Source organism: Cyprinus carpio, chromosome A3 (assembly GCF_018340385.1).
Source record: "Cyprinus carpio isolate SPL01 chromosome A3, ASM1834038v1, whole genome shotgun sequence".
NCBI classification, from domain to species: Eukaryota; Metazoa; Chordata; class Actinopteri; order Cypriniformes; family Cyprinidae; genus Cyprinus; species Cyprinus carpio.
In genome coordinates this window covers 34,070,181-34,098,100 of record NC_056574.1, presented here as the reverse complement: position 1 = coordinate 34,098,100, position 27,920 = coordinate 34,070,181, and the positions used below count along the sequence as shown (strand labels likewise).

Below are 27,920 nucleotides of genomic sequence, written 5' to 3'. Positions count from 1 at the left end.
ACATTGTGCTTAAAGGAACACTCCACTATTTCTGAAAATATGCTAATTTTCCAACTCCCCTAAAGTTAAACAGTTGAGTTTTACAGTTTTCAAATACATTCAGCCGATCTCCGGGTCTGGCGATAGCACTTTTAGCTTAGCTTAGCATAGATCATTGAATCTGATTAGACTGTTAGCATCTTGCTCAAAAATGAACAAAGAGTTCAAATGGATTCAAAAACGTTAAAACTCAACTGTTTAACTCTAGGGGAGTTGGAAAATGAGCCTATTTTCAAAGATAGTGGAGTGTTCCTTTAATGTCACTATGTGTCAGTTTGAATGGTCCTAAATTCAGGCTTTGAGATTTCTTCATGATTTTGATGCAAAAATTACCTTGACATTTCTTTATGAGATTCTTGCTTTTACTTTCCTTATTTGTAGCCTTATTTCAAAATCTGATTCATTTTAACCACTGATGTCAAATTTGTAGAAATATTTTAAGGTTTCAGTACCCATTTTGTTTTTTTTTTTTTTTTTTTTTTTTTTACATTAAAGTGTTTTGAGTCTGCAAACATAAGCAAAAAAGAAAAAAAAGTAAGACATTAAAGGAACAAATGCCCAAAGTGCAGCCAATGAAAGGATGGTGCCCCGTGTAACCCCTCTCTCTGAAAGAGAAAGCAGGGCAGGGACGACTCCTCTCTCACTGTATCAGCAGGCTGTGTGCAGTGCAATGCATACCTCATCAGTCCACCCTCTCACAGAAACCAACAACTACTATATCACCCACTTATACAAAAATAAATCCATCAGAACAGGGTAAGATAAGCCTCTGTACATTACACTTATATAAAATAGCTTTGAATATTTACATATAGACAACAACAAAGAAAACACACACACATAAAAAAAAACCTACCAGCAACCTGTCCTGTACAATATACACCTGAATAAAAAGACATGTTAAGAGGTACTGAAGTGTATGGCTTGATAGGAAATAATTCCCTATATATACATATAAATGAACTTAATATACTATATATTTATATATCTAAATGTACTTAAATATCCCTGGAATCATGAAAGTGACGTGCACAGAGCGCCCCCACACTACCACTGCCTACAACATGGCTCAAGTCTTCATAATCACCTGCCATGTTCTCCAAACCAAGAGTTTTGCTTTGGTGATCTAAGATCAGATAACGGTTCATATAAAACTAGATCCACAATATGTCTGTTAGAAAACCTCAGAATTAGGACCATGGATAAACTGCATCTACTGTATTGTAAGGTATCGCTAGGAGGAGCATGCACATATCTCCCCAGAGTAGACAGAGTTTATGGGTATGAGGGTGGTAATCTACTTGCTGGTCCTCTTTCAGAATGTCCAGTCTCTTATTAGCAGTGCGACATCTCTGACTTTGGACCAAAGACAACTCAGTAGTATACGCAGACAAGCAAGTACAGTGCTAACAGAGAATGGACATTCCATCTGCAGTGAGCAGCTGGCTACTGGTGGGGTCGTAAGTGCCGGCCATGTAGTACAGGTCATGATAGCTCCCTTCAGACTTCCTGTTGCACGTCAATCTCTCATATTCCTCAAGTGTGACCACCTGACACTTATGAGAGATTGCCTGGACATCGTTTTCATCCTCATGGCATGACTGGTACAGAGCATGCTAAAAACAATGAAAAAAAATATAATTTACATTTCCTCTCGCTTACCTGCTGTCATTTTCATAATATCAGCTTTTCAGTACGGACTGTCAAAACTTGACATGAGAACAAACACTGAATAGTACTCCTAACTTTAATTTTTATCTGGGTGCAAATTTGACCATTTCTACAATGCTAATGAATGCTAATTAGGTTTTATGACTGAATCGAAGGTTCAGAATGACTTATTTAAAGGGATACTCCACCCTAAAATGAAAATTTTGTCACTAATCACTTACCCCCATGTCGTTCCAAACACGTAAAAGCTTTGTTTGTCTTTAGAACACAATTTAAGATTTTGGATGAAAGGGAGGCCTGTGACTGTCCCATAGACTGTCAAGTAAATAACAGTGTCAAGGTCCATAAAAAGTATTAAAGTCATTGTCAGAATACTCCATCTGCCATCAGACATGCAATCTTGGTTATATGAAGTGACGGGAACACTTTTTGTAAGCGAAGAAATTTAAAATAATGACTTTATTCAACAATTCCTTTGTCAACAGTCTCCTCTGTGTCTCTCCATATCACCGTATGCTGTGTATGCTCTTCTGTATCATCCGCGACAAAAGGATGCGCTGTTTTCTTACAAAAAGTGTTCCTGTCACTTCATATAACCCAGATTGCACGTCTGATGGCAGATGGACTATTCTGACAATGACTTTCATACCTTTTCTGGACCTTGACACTGTTATTTACTTGGCAGTCTATGGGACAGTCACAGGCCTCCCGGTTTTTATCCAAAATATCTTAAATTGTGTTCTGAAGACGAACGAAGCTTTTATAGGTTTGGATCGACATGGGGATAAGTGATTAATGACAAAATTTTCATTTTGGGGTGGAGTATAATACAGATAAGCAACCTCTACCAATACTGTATAATTTTCTCAGTTGCGGTACTGATTTATTGAGTACAATTTAGTAACTCGGCTTATTTTAACATAGTTCAAATCAAATATTTATAGCATAATCATCTTAATGTCCATTGTGACTGACAGTACCCCAGTAAGGATACTTACTTTTCCATCACGATGTCTCTTGCCTAGCTTGGTCTCTTCAGGGTGGTAGAACCACTGGACTTTCACGACCATGCTGCTCTGCCATGACTCCCAGAAACTCTCAATGCGGCCGATTAAAGGCAGATGAGGCTGCCCAGTCGAAAGGAACACAGCACAGTCTCCCACCCGCACCATGTCCTTGCCACGCACTATAGCTTTGTAGAAAAGCTTCCGGGCCTTTCCTTTAAATCCACGGCGCTAATGTGATAAAGAGAGCTTTAGGTTTTTTTTGCAGATGCTTGCATACAACAATTATTTCATTTGCTAAAGGTTAAGTTTAGGTGAAAAGATAATGGTAAAATAATGATTGTTTCCAATCAGATATTGCAGGGATCACCAAATTCGGTCCTGCAGAGTTTAGCTCCAACCTGCCTCTACACACCTGCATGGACGTTTCAAGTATACATAGTAAGACCTTGACTAGCTGGTTCAGGTGTGTCTGATTAGGGTTGGAGCTATACTCTACAGGACACCAGCCCTCCAAGACCGAGTTTGGTCACTCCTGAGTTATCATTTGCACTATAGTTAGCCACCCACTAAACAGCTTATCAAACATAGTCACGGATTAGAAACTCACACCACTGGCTGGGGCATGGTATGCACAATGTTTACATTAGTAATGGTTAACTATAATGGTTAATACCAAACCAAAAGCCTTTCTATTTGTACTCAGAATCTAAAAACAAATGGTAATACACTTTAGGACGACTTGTCACTGATGCTGCACATTAAACTGGTTATCAATGGGATCACCAGTTACTAAATTAATGAGCAAAGCAGTTATCTTTTCAACACTGACTCACTTGTGTGGGGTTTCCTGACCACCTCCACAGCTGTCTAGATGGCAGGATGGGTGACACTCTGGGTTTGGTCTGGTCTGTTAGAAGCCGTTGCCTCTTAACCAGATCTTTAGAGGTTTTGGAGAGTGAACTGGGACACTCTTTCCTCTTCTGTGACTTGCTGTTATTACTGTGGTTGCTATGCCCACCTTTGGCACCGGACACTGCCACAGCTTTGGCCACAAAGGAGTGCCGTGGGAGTCCCACAGAGGGTTCAGGGGTCTGGAGCAAAGAATGGTGGGGGGTCAAACAGCTTTGGAGCAACAGCGTGGAGCTTTCCTCATCCTCTGAGCTATAAGATGAGTCATTTTCAGAAGAGCATAGACTGGAACTTGAGAGAGAGCCTGAGCTGGAAGAGCTGGAAGAACCTGAGGAAGACGAGGAGACTGAGATGCGTGAGAGAAAACGGCCAGCTGTTCTCAAACCTCCAGAGGCAGGAGCAAGTGTTGCATGGCCAGTCCTCCTTTCCACTTCTTCCTCTTCTTCATCCATGTCTGAGTAAGAGCTGTGGCAGTCCCTGTGGTACCCAAGGTTCAAGTCTCCATACTCACTCATGCGCAATGATGGAGAAGGCTTCCTCTGGACTGCTGTCCCTTTTAGCAGGAGCTCTGCTCGTGAGCCATCTCCTTTCCTGTTGTCCTTGACCAGAAGAACTGGGTGTGAATAAGCCTCAGCCCTGGGCAAAGCACCCACCCCATTGGAGCCAAATCCGGAGGCTCCCAGCAACAGGAGAGCCTTACTGTTTTTAGTCTTTGGAGATGTTACTCCTTCATGGTCCAATTTGACTAGAAATTCGGCTTTCTTGCCCCGAGGTGGTGCTGGCTTCCCTGTCCTCTTCTTTTGACCATAAGAAGTGTTCTTGCCCTCCAGTGAAATCCCAGATGTCTGGCTGCCAAAGGATGAATAACCATTAGCTATGCTGCTAAAGGAGTCAACCTCAAAGGAGCTACTGCTAAAGAGGCCTTTGGATGGTGTCATCATGGAGACTGAAGGTCGAGAGGATGTTTCTGCCACCCTGCTTTTCAAAGCCCTCTTCGAAGCTGATCCATTGAGCTGAAAAAAGTTAACAGGCATTCTCTTTCTGGATGCAGCCACTGATGGCCATGTCACAGCAGGTGCTGAGTTCTTGGCTACACTGTCTGAGAGAGACTTTTTTAGTCCTGAACCTTTAGGCCTCCCTGTAAAGAAATGTTAAACATTTATAACAAACTTGATGATGATCAACATTCACAGAGTCTTGGACAGCATTTTTGGACATTTTGGTAGGCAGCCTACTACTGTAGGTTTTAAGACAAAGAGTAAAATATGGTCTCTGGTGGTTTATTGTGGAAAAGTCATACCTGGTCTTCTGACGGGCTTCTCCTGAGCTTTGAATCTGCCTGTATTTGCCATTCTTTCACTCAGAGTCTTGTTTTCCTGCATGGAGCTATTTTTGTGAAGCTGCCCCTCAGAGACGAGTGCAGGACTCACATCAGCACCTGAAAGGGCAGAGGAGGTGTAATTTAATTTTTTTTATTGACCTTTACAATGCATGTCAAATATGTGTGAAGTCTAATCAATGATAGAAGCTCAGTTCCAAATCCTAGTGCGCTACCAACCTAGACAGTGTTTTAAGGCACCATGTGACAATAGGCAACTTCTAAGATACCTAGTTATGGCTGAAATCTAAGGCAACATGTATTTTATTCATTCCATATAAGGCAAAATGAAGCTGGTTAACTGCTGATGAATCTATTCAAGATGCCTTTAGGGAACATCACCCAAATCAACATATGCTATGTTTGTCTTCGCTGCAGGGTATGATGCTGCCTGTTTAGACAGTAGACAGAGGTAGCTGACTAGGTTTTAGAACAGAGATAATGACAGATTCTAATCAGAATGTCAAGTGAGGTAGAAATATAAAAAACAAAGTGGGACCTACATTGGATTTGGTAATCGGGAGGGAGAAAGCGAATATTGGAGAGAGAAATCCACCCTCTATCTCCATCATCAAACTCCACCATAACCCCACCAGGTTTACCTTCATCACCACCTAGAAGACCACCAGAACTAGTTAATTTAATTGAAACAATTCACAGTAGCTCTTTAATCCTTGAATTGTTAAGTGCTAGTTAGGAAAAAGAAAATTATATCTATGCCTCACCCCTTCGCACAAATCCCGGGTAAAGACATCGTGAGCGCTCACTCCAGTAAGCACACACTCTAGTCCCTTCTTTTAGCACAGCCTCAGTGTCAGGGCGTACATCCAGTACCTAACACACACACACACACACACAGGAACAAACTTCTGTCAGGCAATGCCAGTGAAAGTGGTTTTGGACTCCCAAGATGGTAAATGACACACACAGAAGTCAATCAGTGAGGCTCTTATGAAAGCAGCACTTATCTCATGCCAGCATGTTAGGGCTGAAAGCAACGGAAGCGGAGGTGTGGTAAACACTAACTTGCTGAGTAATAATGAGGAGTGTGTGAATGGAGCGACTGTGATTGCAGGTTTGCAGCATTTCTCTTCTAACAGAGCACCCAGATCCCCCCATTCAGCTCAAATGCCTTTCAGGTTTCTTTAATTTACTGTTGCTATGGTAACAGGTGCTCTCTGACTGAAGAGATGTAAAGCTGGACGGTTGTGCTTGTAGATTGGTGTCAAAGGTACATGGAGGAGTGGAACACTCTGGAAAGTGGAAGTTCGGTGTAATTAGAGACAGCTGCTGCAGAGTGTTTACACACAGCTGAATAACAAGTGTGTGTGTGTGTATGTGTGTGTGTGTGTGAGTGTGAGAGAGAGAGAGAGAGAGAGAGAGAGAGACAGAAACCCAACCAGAAAAAAATTTGATTTAAAAAAAAGAAAAGAAAATAAAGGTATGAACAATTTACAATGACCATCTTTGCACTGACCACCTTTTTCAATGGATAGAGCCGATTATATGCTTTTAGATCATTTAAAGACAAATTAGGGAATACTATTTAACATGGCAGAAAAAAAAAAAAAAGTTGGAAAAAGGATCACCCCCTTGTGTCAGTGTTTGGTTGAACCACCTTTTGCTTTAATTACAGCCTTTAGACTGTTGGCATATATCTCTAGTAACTTTGCACATCTAGACGCAATATCTGCCCATTCTTCTTTGCAGAACTGCTCAAGTTCATTTAAATTTGATGGTGACCATTTGTGGATTGCAGTCTTCAAGTCATTCCGCAGATTTTTTAAAATGGGGTTTAAGTCTGGGCTCTGACAGGCCATGCAAGAACATTCACCCTTTTCTCCTCAACAAATGTATGCTCAGTTTTGCTGTGTGCTTTGGGTCACTGTCGTGCCCCGTCCATTTTTCCTTATATCCTGACAAGTGCTCCAGTCCCTGCTGCAGAGAAACACCCCCATAACAGCATATTTTCACCTTTACGGTAGGAATGACGTTATTTGGATGGTGAGCTGTATTGGATTTCCGCCAGACATATTGGTTGGTGTTGAGGCCAAATAATTACATTTTAGTCTCATCTGCCTCAGAATCTTCAAGGTACATTTTAGCAAACCTCAGTCGTGACTGCATTCATTTCCAACTCAGTGATTCTGTTCTTTTATTCCATTTAATTTTTTTCTGACATGTTGGTGTCTCTTTTGCTTGGATGTTATAAGTTGCACTGAGTAAATACAGCTGGATAAAACAAAAACTGTGTCCATATTCATTTCAGGCTGCAAAGCAACAAAATGTGATTATTTTAAAGGGGGGTGATTCTTTTCTATACCCACTGTATGTTAATATATAGAATGATGGCTAAAAGATATTAAGTGCAAGACAAATTCAATAAGTACACTGTAAAAACACTGGATTTACAAATTAGCTTTCCTGAAGGTAACTATCCATTGGTTGCCACTGGTCACAAAAAAAGAAATACTAATGTATATATATATAGCATAATATATACTGTAGAGCAGTGGTTCCCAGTCCTGGTCCTGGAGAATCCCCAACACTGCACATTTTTGGGGTCTCTCTTATCTGACACACACATTTGATGTCTTGGAGTCTTCTCTAATGAGCTGATGAGTTGACTCAGGTGTGTTTGAATAGGGAGACATCTAAAATGTGCAGTGTTGGGGGTTCTCCTGGACCAGGACTGGGAACCACTGCTGTAGAGTATATAAAGAAGTGAACTGTGTCAGTGCTACTGATCCTTCTGCAGGATGTTATTAGAAATGTGGAAAACAAGTGAGTCAACACCACTGATCTCTCCCAACACAAACACGAAGGAAACAGGTTACAAGCAAAACTGAACGGACACCAAGAATGCCTTGCGGTTTACACTGTGTAATTACAGTCCACTGGCTTAGAATTGTTAATGTTATTGTTGTTAACGGTAATGTTGTTATAATCTATATAACTAAAGTGGATGGAGAATATAACTTCTAGTGGGTGTACACAGAAGATGCATCCTTTGTGTTCAGAAACACTTTGGTAGCTGTGGGATTTCAGAAGATATGAAGGTGCTGGAAGGGCCTAGTGCTCACTGAATAAAGATGTGCTGTGTACCTTTAACTCAGCAAGAGCTAGATAAACCAATGTTGGTCTGTAATAAATGTATATTTCCCAATGAAAAAATGTTTGTTTGCTAATTTTTTTTCTTACAATAAATGACGAGCAGGATTTTTTTTTACTGCAATTGATTTAATATCAGTTAAACATTATTTGGGGCATTATTTAATTTCATGTTATACAAAATCTAATCATTCATACAACAACAAAAACATGGCATTTCTTCCCTATAAAGTGTTGGGACACCAAAGTGTACCGTCTTCATGGAAAGTCTAAAGTAATGTATGTAATGTTTGCAGATGTAAGTGCAGTCTTGTACGTGAGAAGGGGCGAACGGGGTAGAGCCTGAAGTGGTGTGAAGAAAAGTGAGACAAAATGTGTGCTGGAAACAGTACTTTAGGAAATGACATTGTGTATAGGGATCTCAGGAAAGAGGACATTGTTTTGTGCTGCTTTGTAATGGAAGAGGGGATTTTGGAGGATGTGGTGATGTGTGTGGGTCCTGAGAGGCCAAAGCTCAGAGCGTAGGAAGATTTGTTTGCTGTAAATGGGAAACTCACAGCTTCCTGCAAGAGTTGCTCCAGGGAGTAGATTCTGGGTCGGTTTCCTCTCTCCCCGTCGATAACAATACTGTAGCTGGAAAGAGAGCAGAAAGTACAAAGGAGTTATTTTCAGTAGTGTGTGTAATGCTTGGCTATCCGTGTCAAACTCCTACGGAGAGCTCACTTTCATTGGCTGTGACTTATTCTCTTCAGCGACACTTTTACTGCTGAACAGAGGGCTTAGAGGAAGTGATGCAGGCTGACTTTTTCAACCAGCTAAGGGCTGTGGGAAACTAGTGGGTGATAATCACTGCTCATTTAACTGTGGTAGTGAGCATAATCCTATTGGGGTAACGTCAATCAACATGTCTTGGCAACAGGAGTTTACGATAGGTGCAATACCTCCCAAAAGCAAGACTAATGTCCAGTGTTGAGGACTCCCTGCTGATGTCGGTGCGAGCGGAAGGCCCAGTGATCTCAGAGGTTCTACCACTTTCCGCTGCCCTTCCAGTAATGGTGGTTTTGTATGGTGGTGGCTTTGGATCTAAATCAGATATGTGCCCATGCGACTGTCATGTAAACAGGCAGATCAGATTGTCTGAGGCATTGTGTTCTGTATGTCATAAAAATTGCGACAATTTGGTATTTCTTCACTGTTTAATGACGTAATATGTGACCCGTGCTGGCAAAATGAGTGTAAATATGCACAGGCTATTTTGAGCTACAGGCAAAAACATAAATAAATAAAAATCCTCTGTGAAAAAAAAGCTCCAGGTGGTAATTAGACATCTGAAATTATCTTTATTTGTAAATTTTCTGAGAGGATAACCTTTTCACCGCTCGCTTCTCGAACTGACACACATATACAGAATTACAGTATTTCAGTATTTACACAAACGTGATATGTTCTGTCTTAAGTGAACACTTGGGGAACTGTTGGGGGAACATCTGATGTGTAACTTTATATTAGATCTGTGCATTACAGTAGGACCTCTAGTATCATGTATCATAATTTAATCTAACAACAAAAGAAAAGAGGGAATCACTCACTGCACTTCACTGAACTGCTTTTGTAGTTTGTAATGAACACACTTAAGTTATTTTTACATTTGATTATTTGTTTTTTGTACATGAATGCTTTAGATATAAAATGGTAAAGGTAATGCATTATTTGTTTCTAGGCTAATTGTTCTAATGTTTTTTTATTTTTGTTTGTTTGCTTTTTGTGTGGGTTTTTTTTTTTTTTTTTTTTGCATCTGTTTCATCTTATTTATAATAGCAAAGTTCCGTCTTTGCTCCACCTTAGACTTAGAAGTATGTTCTTGTTAAGGAGCGTCTGGAAGCCACTCCTTAAGGGGGAGCTATGTCGCGTTCATCAGCTGGAGTGCTCTTGATAGCCACCAGAGGACACTCCATCCCATACCTTTGACACTCTATCCTGGACTGCCTTCCCCATAATTGTTTGCACACACTCACCAGCACTTCTTGTTTGCACCTGTGTCTTGTTAGCCTTGTTAACTCACCTTCTAAAAGCCTGGTTCTTTGTCATTCTAATTGCTAAGTCTTGTATGTGTCTGTACTGCAATTCTAAGCTTTGTTTCCTAGGTCTCCCGTATCTTGGTTCCTGGTTTTGTTTCCCTGTCTGTCTTTTGGATTACCCTTTGCCTGTGTTTTGCCCTGTTATTTTTTGGACTGGTTGCCTGTGTATATGACCTTCTGCCTGTTTCTGGATCTTGCCTTTGGATTACCCATCAATAAACACAAATCAGCCTTCATGTCCCTGTGCAGTTTTATGACACCTTGCTTGTTTCTCTTGGTAAAAATATTTTATCTTTTTGGTCATTATTGACTGGGGCTTATTTTTTAATGAATTTGTGCCATTTTACTGTAACATATTTAAAACAATTCTGCAAAAGTCCAGAGATTTATTTTCCCCCACAAAAAAAATAAAAAAATTATATTCTATTTTTTTTTGATATATTCTATTTTTTTTTGAAAAAAATAAAAATAATATATATATATATATATATATATATATATAAATATTTTGAAAGGGAGTTTGTGTGTATTATACAGTACACATACACATCAGGTGACTCCAGGGGTTGCAGACGAGCAGCATATAGTAGTTCATCATCTTTGGAGATCAGAACCTTGAGTCCATCGGTCAGGAGCTCTTTGGTCAGAATACAGTTAGGAGGAACTGCAAGATGAAAAGCAACAACTCAAAATACAATTTTACGTAACCAAAGAATTAACATCATGCCTGACAACACCTGTCAGTTGTGGTAAAATCACTACTGTGCTGCAGACCTTAAGTATCCATTTACCTGGAGCAGTCCTGCTATTCAATGACACCTTCCTCTCGTCCTCCTCTGAGAAGCTACTGTCCTCACCCAAGTGGAATCCCTCATCTGCTGCAAAACTCTCCATTAGACGGCTGACTGCTCGACCTTTAGACTGAACCACAGAAACAGCGCAGGCAGTGAATTGCTTGAAGGAAATGGAGGGAAACTCTTTTCTACATTCTCTGTTTTCAGCAAAAAATGTCCTCACTTTTTCAGACTAAATGACAGTGTGTATGAACATCACCTTACATGAAGTCGCTTCTTACTCAGCAAGAGAAGACAAGTGTTAAATGTACCAAAAGTTGTGAATGCTTGAGTTTGTGTGTGTACCTCTCGAAGTCTGGTTCTCCGAGTGCTCGCGTTATCATCACTGTCTTGGGACTGGGCTTCGGCCGACCAGTAAGTTCTCCTCTAAATTAAGGTAAAAGAAAAACCTTTAAAGATAAGCTGCAGACAGTCATGGGCATCAGAGTTAAATGTATGCAACCAGTCCACAATTTGGAGACAACTACTAAATCTTAATTACTTTTTTTTTTTTTTTTTTTTTTTTTTACTTTTTGGAAAATTAATGAATTATTTAAAACTATAAAATAACACCAACAGAACTATAAGTATTCTAGTAAATAAGACTTAACAACTAGGGTTGTCCCAATTAAGCTTTTTGTCCCCCATACAATCATTTAATTTGGCTTATCTCCCAATACCGAGTACTGATCCAATACTTGTGTTTACCTAGAGCTAGGTGCACACTATAAGTACTTTCATGTTATTAAAATCAATCCAATGTGCGTGCTTGACAACTGAATAGCTCTGCAATGCTTTAAGGAGTAAAATGCCTGGAACTAATCTAAGCTATTATATTTATTACAAAATAACTAGGTTAAAATAACTAAATATATTTTCTAGAGCCCAACCGATATGGGTTTTTTTTGAAGGCTGATGCCGATACTGATATTAGGAAGTAAAAAAAGACAGATACCGATATATCGGTCACTATTCTTTATGTGTAGGCTAAATTATAGTACAGTATAGTCAAAACTTTGGATGCACTTCCCATTTGTGTGTCCAAACTTTTGACTGGTACTGTATATAGAATACAGTATATAGCCTATATAAACAGAATATATTTACATAAACATTTTTTGCAATGATAACTCAAATGTGGAATAATTTGAATTAAAAAATTAAACAATGTAACCGTGTGGGGCAAACAAGCTACTGCCGGGTGAAGTTTGAGCTCATCTGTCATCTCTACACTACACTGTACCAGTAGCAAACAATGGACAAACTAAGTAATTACACCATTCAGAAGCATTTTATCTGCATTATATGTTCTGTAAAAAAAAATGTGTCATATTCGCCGATACCGATACATCAGCGACAAGCTCATGTCAGCTGATAATATCGGTTAAACGATATATCGGTTGGGCTCTAATATTTTCTATGGTTCCTATTAATTAAAAGCCATGGCTTTTTTTTTTACTTAATGCAAACTAAAAGATGTCTTTAGAAATTCTTAATAATTCCACTTATACAAATTTAAACAATTCCACTTATACAATTCCACTCTTAACAAATACACAGTATTGTAGTAGTAAAACTAGAACACTCAAAATGAGTAATATACAGTAATCACAATCCCACTTAAAAGTGGTGTTATAGCTAAACTTTCAAATTCACAGCATTCACTAAACATCACAATTGTACTTAGTGCAAAAATTATAGCCTAGAAGTTTCTAATTCTTTGCATTTTGTTGTAATGTAAACCACTAATTATTAAGTTATTGAGGTTATTAGATGCATATCTCTGTATACAGATATACAACTCTATACATTTATTTTTTTGTATGATTAAAATATTAATGTGTATTACATTATTTGTTTTTGGATTTTTTGCATAAGCGCTCAAACTTCCTAAACTATGAAAACTATTGTGTCACGATACAATGCTCTGTTCACATTGCTTACCGTGGCTTTCAGCATTGAGCTCTTCCGAGTGGCTCTCTTCAGCCTCTCGCTGCTGCTGCTTCTGGGAAATGAGAGAAGGCTGCTACTCTTTCTGTAATGACCCGGCCTGCAGGTGATCCCAGGCCAGCGTTTGTCCTGCAGTCTGGGCCTGCCTGGTCGCCTTCTGACACCTGAAGGTTTGGAGACAGTGATGGGGACGGATCTACAGGGGGACCGTCGCTTCACCTTCACATCTCCTTCTACAGCCCGAAACTGAGATCCTGAATGGGTTTCACAAAAATAAAAAGGGTTTGAATAAAAAACACAGGTGAGGTGTGCCAATCACTGGGCTTTTTGATGGCTTTTACCATAAAGTTCTTGCCGTTCCCGCTTTATCTTTGCCTTCTGATTGGCTTCCAGTTTGACAACAGAGAAAGTGGAGGGGCCTGTAATGGCTGGACTGAATGGCAGATCCCTGAACGTCGGTGCTTTGATGTCTTGGCCTTCCTCACTGCCATAACTGCCTTCGTCTTCATCTTCCTCTGTATCATGAAAATGACATTTCAGTATGGCTGATCACATCTGACTATAATATAAATATCCAAACATAATATGTTGGAATCACTATAAAGAAATAGTTGACATACAGCTACATCTTGATCTAATTTGATAATGTTTTACTGTGCAAACTTTCCTATGTCATATAAAACAATGAGTTATAGTGTTGTTTTCAGGAGGTTTCTGAAATAGCAAGTAGACTAGACAGCGATGGAAACAACTCCATATACTTTTTTTGTTTCCCAGCAGTGAAGTAATTGATATATAAACTTTTAGACTGACAAAAATTTTTGATCACAAAGTCTGCACACATTTTTGAGCATTTCCCTCAAACTCTCTGCTAATCTAGATTTGCACGTTTTTTTCCATGCCAGTCTATTACTGTTGTATTGTTTTTTTTTTTGTTTGTTTGTTTGTTTGTTTTTTTGATAAACCCACCCCTAAATGACATGTAAAAACAAATTTAGCAAAAACAAATTTATTTGGTTCCATTACATGTTAGTCAGATAATCTCTTCCTGTCTAAGTGAACCAAATAAAGCAGACCTGACCAAAAGTCTGGTTACACTAGACTAAGGAGCCGTTCACACAAATTTTTCCATTCCAATGTGCTACTTTTCCATGTAAACACGTTAGACAGATGTGTATGACCATTGCTCTCATGTTTAGTGTCTTTTGCAGCATCTCGCACATGACTGGCACATATTTAAAATGCATTTAAACGAATTTCAACTTTTACACACAGCGCTGCTCATCAGTGTTTGGACCAATCAGAAGACACCGGAGGCGGGGCAAGTGTTGGAAGCTTTTCTTTACAGTAGCATGTTGTCATGGCAACTGTTTTATTTGGTGGCAATATGGCAGATGAGTCATTCTGCGCTGTCAATTTTTAAAAATAATTCCTGAGCCCTGAATCTGGCTTTTTTTGTAGATGCAAAGGCGCATTCTGTGTGAACGGTCCCTAACGCACATAAATGTTTTTCCATTACACACACACTGCTCTCTCGCTTACTTACAACTTTTCCCGGTGCCACTAGGGGCACAAGCATTCATTTAAGAAATATTTAAGAGATCAACTGCATTTGTGTCAGAGAGAAGAGGCACAGAGACCAAGACAGGTGGTAACACAGACTCAGAGTATTGAATAATTGTGACACATTTGAAAGATTCACTAGCTTTTCTTACTTTCCCCAGATGACACAAACTGGCTGACTCTCACCTTGCTCAGAGGACTCACTCTCAGGGGGGGACGTATCCCCGTCCTCATCCACTTCCTGTCCCCTGCCCTGCGGGATCCTGGCCCCTGGCTGCTGCAAACAAGCTGCTGATCCAGGACTTTTCTTCCTTTCTTTTTTAACTGCCACTGGCTCATGCCTCTTCCAGCACTCCTGTGTCCCGCTGTCCCCACTCGTGGCTAGAAATAATTCCATGCATACACAAGTACATCAGAGAAAACGGCCATTGATTGCATCGCAAGGGCATGATGGAGTTAGGCTCCATCATTTAGTCAGAAAGTTTAGAATTTCAGTACTAGAATTGTGCATTTTGGTTATTCTGTACCCGGAAGACTACACTGTAAAAAGAGGTAACCTGCTATTTGTTAGCTTAAGGAGCAATTTCTTCCTGATTTTACCTACAAAAATAGTTTTGTTTGTAAACATTTATGTATTTAGGTTTACTTTTAGGTTATCTTGTTGTTATGGGTAAGTCATATTTTGCTCTTTACTGTTACAGTACAACATCTTAGTTTTGTCTGTTAAAGCCACATGACAGATGATATGACACAATGCCGTTATAGAAGATAGGTTTTACCTGTGTCGCTAAGGCTCTCAGACTCATTGGCTGTGCTGAGCTGTGTGGAATCTCTTTTGGAGTTACTGTGGCCAGAGTACAGGCTCTTAGAGGCTGAGGAAAACTCTCTTGACACAGCTCCAGACGTATGTCTTCCACCTGGGACCTTCTGCTTGAGCTGTGTTATGTGCTGATCAAGGGAGCTGTTCTTCTGATAACACTGTGACTTCATCTAAGAAAGAACAATAGGAATAGATGTACTGAGGAGATATGACCAACATTAAGACTTATTCTGGGCTACTTTTTAACTTTTTACTTTTACTTTCCTTCGCTATGCCCCCAAAATCTAGCTAGTTTGCATCTCCAAATCAATCCCGTTAGAGCAATAGTAGCCAATAGCGGTGAAGCTTAGCAAAGGGTTAATAAAAAAGCATGAGCTGATTAATAAATAAAGAATTGATGATTGGCTGATGGACACAAGAGAGGAAAAGACTCATTTGTGGATACTGACCTGTGTAGAGCTGAGACGGCTAAATCCTCGATTGGACAATTTTTTCTTCTTCTTCTGTGATTCTCCACCTCCCCGTTGCTCCTCTGCAAGTGGACTTAGCCCCGCCCCCACCAATCTGTCAATCAAAGAAAAACAGAGGCTGCTACAGTCAGTGCAGCTCAGAAGTGGTGGATATTTTGATTCATCCCAGAATCTGTCCATTCAGATCCTTTACATCATTATCGCTGTTTGTCTTTTTGTGTTTTGTGAGTCATTAAATCATTCACTCGGCAGATTTGTTCAAATTTCTTATCGTCCTTTAGTAAAATTTACTAAATAGAACACAATTATCACAAAAATGTCCCAATTTGTTCAGCACTGCTCCATCGTTCAGATTTAAAACACTGTCTCATTTAGTGATGATTGTTAAGTCAAGTAACCTTTATTTATATAGGTCTTTTTACATTTATGTTTTTGTTTATGCAGTTTTGAATTTTTAAACAGGAAAAACATATGCTGATATTGCAAGAGGACAATAGAAAACAGTCAGTTTATCAGTTAAAGTCAGTTCATTGTTGATTCAGTGATTTCATCATCCAGCTCAGTTCAGTTCTCTTTCAATAGTGTCTGTGCAGTCAAGTCAACAATGTTGGCAGAAATGAAGTGTCCCCAACTAAGCAAGTCAAAGGCAACAGCGACAAGGAACCAAAACTACATCGGTGACAGAAATGGAGAAAAAATCCTTGGGAGAAACCAGACTCAGTCGGGTGGCCAGTTTAATTCCAGGGTGTGGTTTAATTCCAGGCTGCAATGCACGTCAGATTGAGCAGAGGACTCGTCTGGTTCTCGTGGTCTTCTGTCGATGGCAGACACAGTCTTCACAAGGGATCTGTCTTCAGGGTTTGTCTAGTTGACATAGTCTCTGCTGACTTTCAGGGCTGTAGAGGTCGTCTCTAGGTGCTGATCCACCATCTGGACTGGATCTGGGTGGCTACTGAGTGTATTAAATTTGTAGGTCCAACTAATAAAATCCTCTTTCAGAAATTGCACTATAATGCTGTTAGCTTGAGCTAACTCAGTCTTTTTATAACTCAGTCTCATGCTATTATCAGTCTTGAAATCAGGCGCTTCAAAGGAAAGACTTTAGTGAACAAAAAAAGCTAGAACAGAAGTGAACAGGAATGATTTGTTCACTTAAAATACCCATTTAAAATCACTAAGTCATTCAGGATCGAAACACCCCTACAGCTCAGGCAGTGTCGGTATGAAAAGGGGAACCAAGAAGGATGGATCAGAGCGTGAACGAGGCTGAACTGCCTCTCAGTGGGCTCAAATCACTGCCTGCTCTTCCTCTGATGAGTATCGAAATAGTGAACTAAAATAGCATGGTCTCCACACCTCACGCTTGAGGAACTGCGATCAGACGGCCATCCCGCCACTGTTTAAAGGCAGTTGCCAAATAAAAAGCCCTGCATGGATTATCAGGGGAGATTTCTGCTACAAAAAAGGGGCCAGTCGCTTTGAAAAGACAGAGTGAGACGTTTGAGGGCACTGCATGTTTGAAGCTATTGTTCTTGGTGAATATCAGAGCCCTCGCAGTTGTATTTCCATATCAGTGAGGCAGCGTGTCCCCCTCGGCTCTGAATGCAGGCAGGGACAGAATGCTCTTGAATTTGCCTGGAAACCTGCCCGACAGACCGAATGAACGCTAGACCGACGGCACACAGACAAAAGATTACCTTCCATCCTCCAGCAAAGAGCTAAGCGCTAGAGTGCCGTCAGTCACGTGAGCTGTTTAATCACCGTTAGACATCTCTAGAGAGGCTGTCTTTGTGGAAACTAATTGAGATTTTGTTTGCTGCAATGTGCTTCTGCTTATGTAATCCCATGGGAACATGCTGTTTTGCTCTGAGATTGCTCTGTCAAAGCTCAGGAGACACAATGGGGATCTTAGTTGTGTTTAAGTATCAACTTTGTTTCACACCAAGAACTATAAGAGTAAAGATAACAATAATGATAACAATATTAGCATCCACACCAATGAACAATAATGTTATGGGGTGCGTTTCACAAAAGCATTGTTAGCTAACTATGGTCGTAAGTTCCATTGAACTCTATTGGTAACAACAGAACTTACAACTATAGATGATTTTGACTTCTTGGTAAATCTGAACTCAGTTTGGGACGTCATTAAGATCTCCGAAAATTGTGAGATTTCTGGGGTCTTTTTCACAGGAAAGGTCAATGTCTCCGTTTGATCTCCATTTAAACTCATTACTGTCCTGGGATATTAAAGACATCTCTTGTGATTTATCCTGCAGGATAGAATCAGACTGGTTGTGCTTTGTGATGGGAATGCATCTGTGTCTATTGACACTCAAATAGCCTATCAGTGTGTATATGTGCGCACAAGAACAGAATGTGTTTGTGTTGCTGTTTGTGTGTGTGATTGACAGGCAAGGGGACAGAGGGCGCAATGGAGTGTGTGTTCTTTCCCCGTGAGGTAGACGAACTGACAAACACAATGTGACATGGCCCCTCCCTCTGGTGCATGCTCTCGGCGGCTAATTAAACAGAGCTCTCTCAAACACACACACACACACACACACACACACACATACAAACATATTGAACATCACTGCAAGGAATTTTAAGCACAGATACAGTGTCAGACACATACGCACACACATACACATAGGATGTGAGCTAGTGTTATTACCTACTGACCCACTGCCCTCAATCACAAGAGGCTAAATGGAAAGCAGCAAGTGACAATGTCTCAGTGCAGTCACCTGCACTAGAGAAAACAATGTACGTGTGAACCTGTCTGTTAATAGCTTCTCATTATGCACTGCAGTGTTGCACTGTGTTACACATGAGTCCATCAGCAGCAGTAACAACAAAATATATCATACAACAAACCAAAAAAGCACAATTAAGAATTTTACGGATTCTGGTCCCAAACTTTATTCCTCTTAAAATAAATAAATTCACCTTCCGTTCTTTGCCCTCAGTTTAGAATTTGTTATTTTGTGCCAGTAGCGACATTCCTACTAAATGATATTACTTTGCTTTTTGCATGTTACTTGACACTTTAAAAGTGAATTATTCTGTGAGTGGTGCTAAAAGCATGTTCAGTTTTATCTGAAACAAATGAACATGAATTATCACGTTGGTTGTACGTATTGCGGTACTGAATTGTACAGTGATTTATTTCAAATGTGACATAAATATCCATTTGCTGAGGAAATCATGCCAGTTTAACATACTTCTGTCTTTAAGTCTTGGAGCGCTTTTATCGTGACTTGTTTCACAGGACTCCACATCACAGTGCTGTACCAGAGGAGCTATTGAGCAAGTACACTAAGTGTATTAGTTTACAAATCAAGCACATGGTAAACATGCTTTGAGGTCATAACACAGAAATGTGCAAGGCTTTAATTAACCTCGCAGATTAACCATAATCAGCCCTTGTAATCATAATGTCTGTGAAAAAGGAATAAATGTTGGAGTTTTATTTTGACTTTTTTTTCTGTCAAATGGACTTCTGCCTTACATATGCATCTAAATAAAATAAAAAAATAATAGCTTGACAAAAAATTTGATCTTATCTTTTTTAATATTCATATCTAATTGGAATCAACTGATGATTTTTATTTTTTAAATAAAAAAATTCTCAGAACCCACTGGCCTTTGGCTCTGAGGACCCACTATCCAGGCTATTTTTGACAGTTTTTTTCTCCTTTTACAAAGCATTACTAGTGTCCAGATGGAAATGTTTAACCACTCTTATATATACAGTATACTGTATATTTTGTCTGGACCTTCACTGGGATGGAAATATATCCCTGTTCTACACAATGAAGATCTGGCTGCTAGCCTGTTAAATGCTACTAGACACACTGCCCTCTTTTATATACAGTAGACACACAAACACACTGCCCTTGGTGAGGGGCCCTGGCTGTCTGCCCGTGCGTCTGGGTGTCACTGTCATATGGAATCACATTGTGGCGGCTGTTTGGCATGAGGGCAGAGGAAGGCGGGCAGAAACAGAAAGGAGGACATGACAGTGGGAAGGCCCGGAACACAATGAGGAAGAGAGATAAAAAGAGATTTTAGGGGTGTTTGGAGTGTCAATAACAATCCTCAAAGCTCTGGAGAGAGATTAACAGATCCTCTCTACACCAGCAGGCATCGAGAAACAGTGCAATCACAAACAGTCGTTATTATATGTGCTATGTTTCCAAATCTAGCGAACTGCCTTTTTTCTACGCTCTACACAGGCAACTGTCCTCCACAACAGCACACTCACACACTAATTAATTGCAGTGTAAGAATGCATGTGTCAACATGACCTCCTCTTCTCCTGGCCTGCTCTGACCCAAGTGCTAAACGACATGAATCTGTCACATTCCTGGTAATAAAATAGATTAGAGGAGAATTCACAGCGCTCTAATTACATCCACAGCCTGTTGAATCCCCCTGGCTGCTGCAGGATAGTCATGCCACTCACATCAGCGACTGGCAGACACAGAACAAGTTTATTGACAAGCGCAAACACAGTGTATGCACACAGACTTAGGATACTGCAAGGAGATATGAAGACACAGCCAGCAGCCTTGCACATCTGAGGTCTCCTTTTTCCTGTTTATGGTTTGTGGAGTCGACTGCTGGGTTGTGCTGATATGGAAGGCTTATCTGCTGTGTGTGTGTGTGTGTGTGTGTGTGTGTGTGTGTGTGTGTGTGTGTGTGTGTGTGTGTGTGTGTGTGTGTGTGTGTGTGTGTGTGAGAAATGCCGGCTAAGAAGACAGGGAACCAGGAGATACTTACTTGACTTTTTTCTGGGGTTCATTAAGGGCCCCGGAGCCAAGACCAGGGACTGATTTTCGTTTGCGTGGTCTACCAGGGCCTCGACGTGCTGGGCTGCGAGGAGTCTCCTCTTTCCTAAAGAAAAACATGGTTACCTTTTGATAAACATGCTTCATTATGAAGTGTGTACTTTCGTTAACACTTTAGTATAGGGACCAATTCTCACTATTAACTAGTTGCTTATTAGCATGTCTATTATTAACATATTGGCTGTTTATTAGCCCTTATAAAGCATTTATTCAACATGACCGTATTTTACATTCCTAAACCTACACAATACCTAAACTTAACAACTACCTTACTAACTATTAATAAGCAGCAAATTAGGAGTTTGTTGAAACCATAGACTGTAAAAAAATATGGACGTAGTGTCCATGACATCACCCATAGACTCCTCAATAGCGGTTTTTATAGCTCAAAGTGTGCAGAGCGGGCCGTCGCCATCTTGGCAGCGCGTCACCGCGCGACTCTCCCAGAAAATCGAAAATGGGCAAAAAATTTAGGACCTGGTTGCTGAAGCCACGCCCACCTAGCACGACGGCATTGTCAGCAGCGGCAATCCACCTGTCACTCAAGTGGCCACGCCCTTAATTATGCAGAACTTTAAGGCTTAATATAATTTAAAGGGATGAGTTATAAAAAAATTCACCCCCCTCACAGTTGTCATGAAGGGCAAAATTAGCTTTATAGACCAAAATCATTTTTTGAACCAGGCTGTAAACATGTTTTTTTCTGCTGTAAAGTTGGGCATTTTAACATGGGGAGTCTATGGGACTGACTTTTGCAGCCAGCCTCAAGCGGCCAGTCGATGAATTGCAGTTTTAGTCACTTCCTTATTGCCTTCACGAGAGAGAGCGGGAGGTTGCCGCTCGGTTGAAACAGAAGTCATAGTTAATGATTTGTTCATAGTGAGAATTGGACCTTAAAATAAAGTGTGACCATACTTTCTGCGCTACTATTGTCGCAAAACGTAGCTGCAAAACAATTATAACGATTCAGACAGGTAAATATTTTTTGAATAGAATGACATCTTAGGGTACTGGCAACCATAACTAGGAACGCTTACTAGCAACCGAGCAGTACAGTGACTTGACTTGACTTTCAGGGAAGACACCTATGAGCGCTTGTGTGTTCAGACAATGTTTTGTGATGGTGGAATAGCCGCTTACTGATGATCATGTTTCCTCTGGAGTTTGGCCAGCTCTTTCTGCTTCTCTTTGTAAAGCTGTTGTAGCTCTGCTAGCCTCACCCGCATCGCCAACTCCTGTCCATCCATACTGTCCATGGTACCTTTCACTGGGCAAACCTGGAGCAACCAAATCAAACAACCCTTCGCTTAGTTGCTCTAGTCTTAGATGACCTCACTACCACTTGTTGTAAAGTAGCATGCAACTAACATATTTCTTATGTTCTGTTGTTATATATATAAACTGAGTAAATGTTCATGTATTCAAGTGTTTGCTTATCTTTAATAATATATATTATGAACTACACAAGGAAAATTTATACGAGGAAAAAAACATAAAAAAACAAGGATGTATTACCGGCTCATGGCGAGGCGTCCAACTGCATTTTCTGCGCAAATTGAGAGTTCTTCGTGCAGGAAACTGCTTCTCAGCATCTGTGGTACTGCTCTCCTGTGAGCCCAATTCAAGGGCACGAGCTGCTGCCAAAGTAGCAAGACTCTGCAGGTCAAAAATCCATTGATCTTCTCCTTTGATGAAGAAAAAAGAAACACAACAAGAATTTTGTATGTATCTACCATATAAAATAAGACGAATTAGCTGTTTATCTGGTAGCAGGAAATGGAAATTATAGGTAAGGCTGAAATGAAGGTCTAATTTATGTCTTAATTTATATATATATATATATATATATATATATATATATATATATATATATATATATATATCTATATATATATATATATATATTTATTTATTTATTTATTTTTATTTTTTTTTAAACAAATGTAGCCGTTTTTGACACTGCAAACTTTTCCAAACGTACCTTGAGTTTTACCACAACTTTGGTGATACTGTTGCAGTTCCAGATCAGCCAGCTCACTCAGCAATTCCATGCCGTGATAGGTGGAGTTGAGTAGGCCACAGCATCTCTGGGACTGGTAAGGGGAAGGTGGAGAGGGAGGAGGACAGTCCCCACAGAAGGCTGCTGCAATCAGGAGCTCCAAACTCCAGTAACTTGTTTTGAGACTCTGGGAGCAGGTATTAGTATTTGGAGATGGAACCTTCAAACAGTTTTTCTCTTGATCTTCCTCAGTAACAACTTTAACCTCTGTTTGAGTCATGGTGTTTGGCAGCTGGTTGAGTGAACAATCAGAGACACGTGATTGTGGAAGTCTCTGATCCTTCAGTGTGTCAGTGTCTTCAGTCTCTTGAGGAGGTATATCTACACCCACTTCTTCCTCGAAGGTAACAACTGGTACTTCTTGATGGATTACTTCCGTAGAGGATAGGGTAGGTACATGTCCCACTTCACAGCCTGAAACTTCAGCAGGTGTGCAAATATTCTCTGCGTGCTCCTTTTCCTGATTAGCTTCTACGGGTTCACAGCAGCCCATGGCCATGACTGTCTCGACATCCTCTCCTTGCACAAACACACCCTCAGGCTGTTCCTCGACCAGACTAGTGGCATCAACGTCCATTGTTGGCTCTTGTGGTTCTTGGAGTGGCCTCACCATTGCATGACATTCTAGGCCCTCTCCCAAGCTGGAGAGAGCTGGAGGAGGGTGCTCAACAGGTTCAGTCTGAACAGCCTCCAGATCAGCAGGCTCTGCTAGCTGTACTTGAGTGGTGGGGCCATTCCTATATCCCATGTTGATTTCTGGATAGGTATATCCAGGTGGCAAATCTGTGACCGGGAACATAAACAAAGTTCAGTTCTGCAGCATTTAAAAAATATCAGCAAAAAAACCCTCTTAATTTTGACAACCTTATAAGCATGTCATGTTTAATAAGCTTTGCATCAGAGGTCTGAACAAGAACACATTTCATTCCACATGACACGGACACAATGTCTTGATCTTGATTCAACTTTAAGAAGTCCAGCTGTTAAAAGGGGGGTAATTCTGAGGTAAAACAGGGCTCTACTTCTGACACTGCTGTACCCTCTGGCACGTTGTAACAGTTAGTGAGGTGTTAATGATGATAAAGAGGGTGTGGGCTGGGGGGTGGGGGTGAGTCTGGACTAGGTGTTACTTCATCGTTACTTATGTGATGGCGCTGGGAAGCTAAGCTGGCAGCCATTTTCTGCATCTATCAGCAGCTTAGTCAATCGTGTTCTTGTCTATATAGCCACCCACACAGAGCTACAGAGTTTAAAAAAAGATTGTTGCTGCATGAGGGGCTCAGCATGAATAACAACCAACATGTGTTTATGAGACAAAATGACTTAAAGCAGGCACCTTAGCAGACAAAGACTAGAATGAACAACCACACAAACTCCAGATCACCTCTTGACATGACGCTAAGACAGAAATTGTTTATACAAGTCAACAAGTAAAAACATTGCATTGCATTTCTAATATATGTAAAGGGGAATAACTCCTTACCAGGCTCCATGGATTGAGGATAGTCTTGTGGTGGCTGCCCTTCCACCCTCTTTTCCTGGGACTCAACGGTTTTGGGCAACTTTGATGGAGAAGGGCTGATGGCTGGTGAGCGGGGTGTTGCAGCTACTGGACTTGGGGCGGGGCAAGGAGTAGAGGGTGTGCTTTTAGGATGAGGCCGCATACAAGGGGACTGGCAGCAGGGCGACAAGTGGGCAGTGGATCCTCTGGTAGGTGAGGAGGCCCGGTTGGATGGGCCGTAGACATAGCACTTAGCAGGTTTGAGAGTCCTGGGGTCAGACAGAATGTCTTCTAGCTCCATGCTCTGCTCTTCTGGTTTCTTTTGCATCTAAGCATTGAAAGAATTAGAAGGGAAAGTCCATTAAGAGAATTCAACACCCAAAATGAGTTTTGGGCAGTGTGGTTAATGAAAGGAAACTGTAAGATATTCTGAAGTCTGCCAGGTCATGCAATCTTTACATCAACATAATTGCAATTTGGCTCCCCTGTTTTGCTGAATCAGGTTTTGATTTAAGCCCTACTTGCTTAGATCTATTTATTTAGACCTGCAATCAAGAAGAGTAGTGCTTGGCCCAGTCTCGCCACAGTGCATTGTTGGATGCTTTTTGGTTGTGTATTTCTTTGTAACTGGACATTGGATGAAGTTATGGATCCTAAGGAGCATTTGTGGTTTTATAAGGGCATTTTTTAAATGAAACTCATGATTTATTGCCTCCAAATGTTGTTTACTCCCCTGCACACAAAAATGACTGTCTAGTTCCATGGAAAGGAGTGCTTCCTTCCTCAGTATCAGGTGTCAAGCATTAGCTCATTTGGAAGCCCAGCTGTTTTTAAACCACTGCATTTTGTACACTCTGCTATACAATGGTTAAATGAGGGGTTGTGCATTTGTGTGTACCTGGCTGTTGTCAGCAGAGGCTCTCTGCTGCAGGTCTATGTTGTTTGCTGTTCTGTGTGATGGAGGTGGTGGCGTGTGATGGTTGGGTTGTTGCTGATGCTGCAGCTGCTGGTGTTGCTGGAGAGCATAAAGCTCTTGTTGCCGTAGAAACTGTGAGCGAGGATAAACAGCAGGATGTTGCATGTGGGAGTGGGCCCCTCGGGCCCTGTAGACTGGGGGCCACAGACAAGGCTGCTCCATCACATCTAATGAGAGAAATAGAAGTGTTAGTGATATGTGGGATCATGGGGAAGGCCATGTTAGGCAACAGAATGTTAATATATCTCACATAGAGTCTCACATAGAGATCATCAACTTTACCCTGAACTACTTAAACATATGCATTGCATCTGCTTACAAACAGACATACTTATACCGATGAGACAACTATCCACATCTTATGCAAATACAGCCTACGCTGACGATATTTTCTCTAATGAAATCTATAAAGACAAAAATTAGCAGTGAATTTTATTTTTTTACATGAAAAATAAAACTGAGCAAGAGATTGAAAACAAAAAATTGCACTATGTTTAGTGCATTTATTCAGTTTAGTCAACTTCTGACTGTTGATGTGCTCTATTAAAAAAAAAAAAAATAATAATAAAAAATAACTTCCCAATTAGACAAGGGCCCTTTCTGATATGTTAAAAGCATGGTTTACTCAAAAAAAGCAAAAGCAAAGTCTGACATCATTTACTCACCCATATATATTTCTAAGCCTGTATTACCTTCTATCTTCTGCTGAACAAAAAAAAGAAGATGTTTAAAAAAATGCTGATTACTTAACCATTTTGGTTACCATTGACTTCCACTTATGGAAGCACCATACAGAATTTATTAAAGAATTTGCTGATTTTCTATCCAAGTTGATAATGAAAAAGATGCATTGGGATCAGCATTCATAGACATTTTTAACTCTATTGGGCTCATTGTTGAAATCATTATCTAGATTTAATACTGTCACTTGGAATTGATGTTGATGGTGTTGAAATTATGCAGCCAAGCGATGATATCTCAGATCATTATCTAGTCTTGTGCAAACTTCATATATCTAAAACTGTAAATTCTAATCCTTGTTACAATTATGGTAGAACCATCACTTCTACCACAAAAGACTGCTTTGTAAGTAATCTCCCTGATTTATTTCAATTCCTCAGCATATCAAATAGCTCAGAAGAACTTGATGATGTAACAGAAACTATGGACTCGCTCTTTTCTAGCATTTAAGATACAGTTGATCCTTTATGCTTAAAGAAGATTAAGGAAAACAGTCTGACACCGTGGTGTAATGAGCACACTCACACCCTAAAGAGAGGAGCCAGGAAAATGGAGCGCAGCTGGAGGAAAACAAAACTAGAGGTATTTCGTATTGCTTGGTGGGAAGTACCCTATCCTACAGAAAAACATTAAAAACTGCTAGATCTGATTACTTTTCGTCTCTTTAAGAGGAAAACAACCATAACCCCAGGTATTTATTCAATACAGTGGCTAAATTAACGAAAAATAAAGCATCAACAGGTGTTGACATTTCCCACCAGCACAGCAATAATGACTTTATGAACTACTTTACTTCCAAGATCAATACTATTAGAGATAAAATTGTAACCATGCATGCGTCAGCTACAGTATCACATCAGACAGTGCACTATAGATCCCCTGAGGAACAATTCCACTCATTCTCTACTATAGGAGAGGAAGAATTGTATAAACTTGTTAAATCATCTAAACCAACAACATGTGTGTTAGACCCTATTCCATCTAAGCTAAAAGAGGTGCTTCCAGAAGTCTTAGATTCTCTAGATTCTCTTTCAACTATTATTAATTTGTCATTGTCATTAGGATATATCCCCAAAACCTTCAAACTGGCTGTTATCAAGCCTCTCATTAAAAAACCACAACTTGAGCAAAAGAACTAGTCAATTACAGACCGACCTCGAATCTCCCTTTTCTGTCCAAGAAACTAGAAAAGGTAGTATCCTCACTATTATATTCCCTCTTAGAGAAAAATGGTATCTGTGAGGATTTCTGGTCAGGATTTAGACCGTATCATAGTACTGAGACTGCTCTCCTTAGAGTTACAATTGACCTGCTCTTATCATCTGATCGTGGTTGTATCTCTCTATTAGTGCTATTGGATCTTAGTGCTGCATTCGACACTATTGACCACAACATTCTTTTGCATAGACTAGAAAACTTTGTTGGCATTAATGGAAGTGCATTAGCAATAGCAATCTTTCCTTTGAAAGCCACTTTTCTAGCATTTGTAAAAATGCATTTTTCCATCTCAAAATACATATGCTCTCAATGACAAATGCAGAAACGTTAATTCATGCATTCATGACCTCAAGGTTAGATTATTGTAATGCTTCATTGGGTGATTGTTCTGCATGCTTAATAAACAAACTGCAGCAGGTCAAAAATGCAGCAGCTAGAGTTCTTACTAGAACCAGGAAGTATGACCATATTAGCCCGGTTCTGTCAACACTGCACTGGCTCTTGCTTATTACTTATAAAGCCCTGAGTGGTTTAGCACCTCAGTATTTGAACAAGCTCTTATTGCATTATAGTCCTCCACGTCTGCTGCGTTCTCAAAACTCTGGCAATTTGATAATACCTAGAATTTCAAAATGAACTGCGGGAGGCAGATCCTTTTCCTATTTAGCACCAAAACTCTGGAATAACTTACCTAACATTGTTCGGGCGGCAGACACACTGTCAGTTTAAATCTAGATTAA

General features: G+C 40.2%; 1 protein-coding gene across 7 annotated transcripts in view; it reads right to left on the bottom strand.

Annotated features, from left to right (window-relative positions):
* Nucleotides 1-399: 399 nt before the first annotated feature.
* LOC109111143 (BAH and coiled-coil domain-containing protein 1-like) overlaps nucleotides 400-27,920 on the bottom strand; it is an 82,066-nt gene continuing 54,545 nt past the window's right edge. For all 7 annotated transcript variants that reach the window (XM_042731207.1, XM_042731192.1, XM_042731199.1 and 4 more), the window contains 21 exons: nucleotides 25,144-25,388; nucleotides 24,228-24,573; nucleotides 22,667-23,527; nucleotides 22,201-22,370; nucleotides 21,826-21,962; nucleotides 20,618-20,731; nucleotides 15,809-15,923; nucleotides 15,319-15,529; nucleotides 14,726-14,920; nucleotides 13,318-13,491; nucleotides 12,971-13,230; nucleotides 11,333-11,413; nucleotides 10,985-11,114; nucleotides 10,740-10,857; nucleotides 8,673-8,748; nucleotides 5,730-5,838; nucleotides 5,508-5,618; nucleotides 4,927-5,064; nucleotides 3,551-4,764; nucleotides 2,709-2,945; nucleotides 400-1,655 (listed from right to left, as the gene is read on the bottom strand). In XM_042731207.1, coding sequence (XP_042587141.1) covers nucleotides 1,446-1,655; nucleotides 2,709-2,945; nucleotides 3,551-4,764; nucleotides 4,927-5,064; nucleotides 5,508-5,618; nucleotides 5,730-5,838; nucleotides 8,673-8,748; nucleotides 10,740-10,857; nucleotides 10,985-11,114; nucleotides 11,333-11,413; nucleotides 12,971-13,230; nucleotides 13,318-13,491; nucleotides 14,726-14,920; nucleotides 15,319-15,529; nucleotides 15,809-15,923; nucleotides 20,618-20,731; nucleotides 21,826-21,962; nucleotides 22,201-22,370; nucleotides 22,667-23,527; nucleotides 24,228-24,573; nucleotides 25,144-25,388 — 5,252 coding nt within the window. In that variant the 3' untranslated portion in view covers nucleotides 400-1,445. The remainder of the gene's footprint in view (nucleotides 1,656-2,708; nucleotides 2,946-3,550; nucleotides 4,765-4,926; nucleotides 5,065-5,507; nucleotides 5,619-5,729; nucleotides 5,839-8,672; nucleotides 8,749-10,739; nucleotides 10,858-10,984; nucleotides 11,115-11,332; nucleotides 11,414-12,970; nucleotides 13,231-13,317; nucleotides 13,492-14,725; nucleotides 14,921-15,318; nucleotides 15,530-15,808; nucleotides 15,924-20,617; nucleotides 20,732-21,825; nucleotides 21,963-22,200; nucleotides 22,371-22,666; nucleotides 23,528-24,227; nucleotides 24,574-25,143; nucleotides 25,389-27,920) is intronic.